Consider the following 4,207-nt stretch of genomic DNA (forward strand, 5'->3'; position numbering starts at 1 on the left):
ACTTAGTTTTTTTTTTTTCAGTGGCCCTAATCCTATTCCGTATAGTTCAATATTTGAAGTTTAAATCAAGTTTTTCACAGTACCAACCGCCAGGTGTCACTGTTCTTCCACTTCTCTCAGCATAAACAAACCTGGTGGACGGAAAAAAAAGAAAGGAGAGTGAAGGAGTTTGCGTGCGTGATTTGTTTTCGTGCATACGCTGAGTCGCGACACTTTTTTCATACTAACCTTATAAGAAAACCCTCCTACATGAACAGTTTTACCCATTTTAAACCTCTCCCCTCTGCTGGAATGCAACTGTAAATGTCATGATGTATGATCCACGCAGGTAGCGGAGAGCAGCGCTTGTTGGGTCAGCAGGGTGTCGACAGGTAAGCGCAGGAAACGGGGCTGCGCCTTTGGTTGGAGGTCCGTCTTCAGCCGCTTTTCTTCTAGTTTTCACCCGGTTCTACTGCCCTCTCCATCGGCCTGAAGTCTGGTGTTTACCGCGGCAGGAGAAATCATGACGGAGGAGAAAAACATTTCCAACGAACTGTTCGGTAAGCAGGACTTTCTGAGAAAATCTAATGACTTTTACGCATCAGTTTATTGGAGAGAAAGTTAGTGTTAGTTTGCCAAGGCTAGAAATCCAGTTTGGGAAATTTAGGGAAAGGAAAAAATGCAGTTTTAAAAGTTTAACTTTTTCATATGTTGTATATTTACGCTCCACTGAAACTCAAATCACTTAATTTAGCTGAAATATATTTTAAAAGTCAATACTTTAAACTTAAGTTATCAATAACGCATATTAAGAGCAGCTTAAGAGAGTATACTGTTTATTTAGAATATAAAAACATACGTGCATTGATTTTGCTTGTGTTAATTTTTGCATATCAGGGGTGAAAATATTTATGTTTATTTTATTTTTCTAACTTTTCCTGCCTTTCAGTGAAAAGTTTGTTTTCATGCCCTCAGGGTTTGGCTGACTACCTAAAAGTTCCTCCTCTCTTACTTCCTTATCTGAAGGAGGGAGTGAGGGCTTTGGGAGAGGGGTGTGTCCTGTGAAATTCCTTTGGATTGTGAGATATGATCAACACAGACTGCCTGGATGACTGGCTCTCAAAAAGAACAGTAAATCACTGCAATTTTGCAGTAAAAAGTAGCCAAAGCATTCTGCTCTCCTGACAGTAGTTCAACTTAAGTTTGGCTTACGCTGACCTTTGGATACTGTGAGCTAAAGCTGTTTGGATCTGCTGTTTTCACCCAGTTTTGTTTAATAGGTTTTCCGGTATGATGCTCCTGATAAAACTACCCTTTTAAACAGATAAAAACAAATGCTTTAAAAAAAAAAGCAACATTTTACAAGTAAATATTGTTGCAAAATTGGAAGCTTGTGTCCAGATTGTTCTAGGACCCAATATGGGCTTGTGTTTCATCCATAGGGTTTGTGTTATGAAATTAAATCTGGTGCTGCGTGGTGAAGCTGACTCATGACCCCGTGCTGTCTGTTACGATGTCTCCAGCTCAATCTCAAACTGTATGGAGTGATGAATGGGGCTTTTTGTTCCCAGTGTCGCTTTTGGTTGGAATAGGTCAGAACGACCTGATGCTGCTCATTATCAGTAATTAAAACCTGCCATCAGCACTCCATCACATATGCAAGCTTTGTTCTCAGATGTTAATATAATAAAACTTTTAAATGTTTAGGGGATTTGCTTCTTGTCCCTTGAAACTCCCCTTTCTTGCTGGGGATTTGACAGAAAACTGCAGGAACTTTGCACATTTGTTCTGTTAAAGATAGGCTCTGTGAATGCACCCGGATGCTCTATCTTTCCGGGTCTTTTTCCTGAAAAGAGATCACTGGGGACAAACTATTTAAATCACATTTCATAACTTATTTCTATAAATAACCAGGAGACATGACAACAGATTTTGATAGAAATTATAACCTTACTCAGATCAGAGAAATTGCTTAGGGTTAAAGTCTGCAGTCTGCCACATCATCATATTTTACATTATACACATTAGCAGATAATTAGACATCCATGGTTCCAGCCATATCAAAATAGGACACCGCTCCCTTTCCATTTCCAAATTTGTGCTACGTAAAAAATGAAGATTATAACTGTATATCCAGACAGAGGAATTGTCCTAATTAGATTAAAACATCAGTTTTGACGCGCAATACCAGGATGTTATAAACTCACATCTTCAATGATAATTATCCTAACAGTTACATGTGATGCCATGCAGACACACATTTAAATTTCTTTTAAAATCTTTCAACTTAAAAATGGTGCAACTAAGTTTGGTGATTTTCCATGCATTTTAATAGGACTTGTTTGTAATACATTTAATTGATCACCCCAAATTAGTTTATAATTTAATTGGAGGGAAAGTGAAGAAGATAAAGTGTTGCTTGTGTTTTCTTTTGCCCTTTGAGTGAGTACTTTGTAAAACACATTTTCAATGCAGTTACAGCTGCAAATCTTGAACTGTATGTTTCCTCCATCTTTCCTCAGGAGACAAAATTCTTTCTCTGAAATGGCCTAAGCACTGTCAGTTAAAGGTCAGATCTTGACTGGGCCTTTTTTAACAAATAAATATGCCCTGATCTGAAATAGAGCTGTACAGTTTTAGTTTATTTTTTTCAGTTTCAGCCGATTCGTGCATGTGTTCGCTGATTCATCAGTGCATTCACCAGGCGTGCCTTGAGATCATGTAAAACGCATGCATTGTCGGTCCCTCTGCCATTATCATGTCAATGGAGGAGGAAAAATCAATATTAGCTTCAATACTGGGTCCAAAACAATCAGCAGCACATATAGGGTATCAGTTATAATAATTTCAAAATGAATGATATCAGCTCTACTTTTACCAATTTAGCAGAGGATCTAATTTGAAAAGATAGTTTAAATGTAATGAAAATACATTCAGTTTGCCAATAAAATATTTAGCCTACTGAATCTACTTCTACCTCACAATTCTGCATCACTTGTTTATCGATCTGGTAAAATTCCTGTAAGTTAGAAGACAGCTGGTGCTCGTAAAGTGAAAAAATAGGAATAAAAGCGTTTATGATTTTAAAGCATTGTATAGAATCAGGGCCTATAGGGTAGAAAGGAAATTGTATGAAGCTGCATCTTGATCTCAACACTGATTACTTTGCTTTGAGTCCACAACACTGACAAACAATGCACAGTAATGCACAAACTAATTAATGTTTAGTTATAAAAAATATTGAAAATAAATGCCTTGGCTGGGATGCTTATTCATATCCTGATTTATTCATTTTTTTCTTAAGTCGGAGGTCTTCAACCGGGGGTACTGAAAGGGGGTTGCGAAAGTTTTGGTTGATATTTTGGTTTTTATTTTATATATATTCCCCCCGCAATTTTTTCCACTAATTGAAATTTCTTTGAATACACACTAACATGAAATCAACACATTGTAGTAAACAGATAAATGGTGGCCGAAGATGTATTTAAGTCATCAATGCACACATTTAGTGACACACAGGAGCTCTTTCAAGCTGGGCACCGTTTCATTCACAATACCTGTCCCATCAATGAGGAATCAGAGTCAGAGATATTTTAATAATCCCAGGGAGAAATTACTCTCGTTACATGACTCCATATGTTTTAGAGTGACTATAGGAACAATTTGATATAACACAATTTATACAATATATACAATTAGGGGGTTTCCACTCCATCTCGCCAGCAAAAAGTTGAAGACCCCTGTTTTAATTCTTATTTTGGGTGTAGTAGAGTTTTAAAATTCCCAGGCTTTAAAGAAAATGTAACATTTGTTTATATTAATTCACTTTTTGAATAAGTAGCTTGTTAAATCAGAGAGCAGACATTTTATCTCTTTTTTCCACTTTGTCTCGGCTCATCGTAAACTATTCATGGCTCTCATAATAGTGAGCTGGATCCAAATAGAAGTCCATGTGTTTCTAATCAGCCTCTACGCTCCTTCATGCAGTAATGTTTTCATCCTCTTCATGACCTCATCATGTGTCTGACTTAAGATGGGAGGGCTTCGGCATGATGTCATAAAGGCAGTCCTCCTGCCTCATTATTCTCACAACACACACATCCACTTGAACTTCTCCACATTTTGTCTGGTCTTCAGCTTTACTGTCTGTCAATGTTCCCTTTTCTCTCTTGCTTAAATCTCAGTCCTCTTCTCCTGTGACTGTTCAATGCCTCCTATGGTTGTACCC

The 4,207-nt window shown here is 37.5% G+C and overlaps 1 protein-coding gene across 2 annotated transcripts in view; it reads left to right on the forward strand.

The window, feature by feature from the left end:
* The first annotated feature begins 154 nt into the window (after positions 1-154).
* Positions 155-4,207, forward strand: part of LOC107084977 (leucine-rich repeat-containing protein 16A-like) — a 42,595-nt gene continuing 38,542 nt past the window's right edge. Inside the window, exon 1 of one of the 2 annotated variants that reach the window (XR_001481242.1) lies at positions 155-539. Coding sequence is in view for 1 of the 2 variants with exons in the window: in XM_015375063.1 (XP_015230549.1) it covers positions 503-539 (37 nt within the window). In the remaining variant the exon portion in view is untranslated. The remainder of the gene's footprint in view (positions 540-4,207) is intronic. The other variant, XM_015375063.1, reaches the window with a different exon arrangement.

Source organism: Cyprinodon variegatus, unplaced genomic scaffold (assembly GCF_000732505.1).
Source record: "Cyprinodon variegatus isolate N-32 unplaced genomic scaffold, C_variegatus-1.0 Scaffold112, whole genome shotgun sequence".
In the NCBI taxonomy this organism is placed as follows: domain Eukaryota; kingdom Metazoa; phylum Chordata; class Actinopteri; order Cyprinodontiformes; family Cyprinodontidae; genus Cyprinodon; species Cyprinodon variegatus.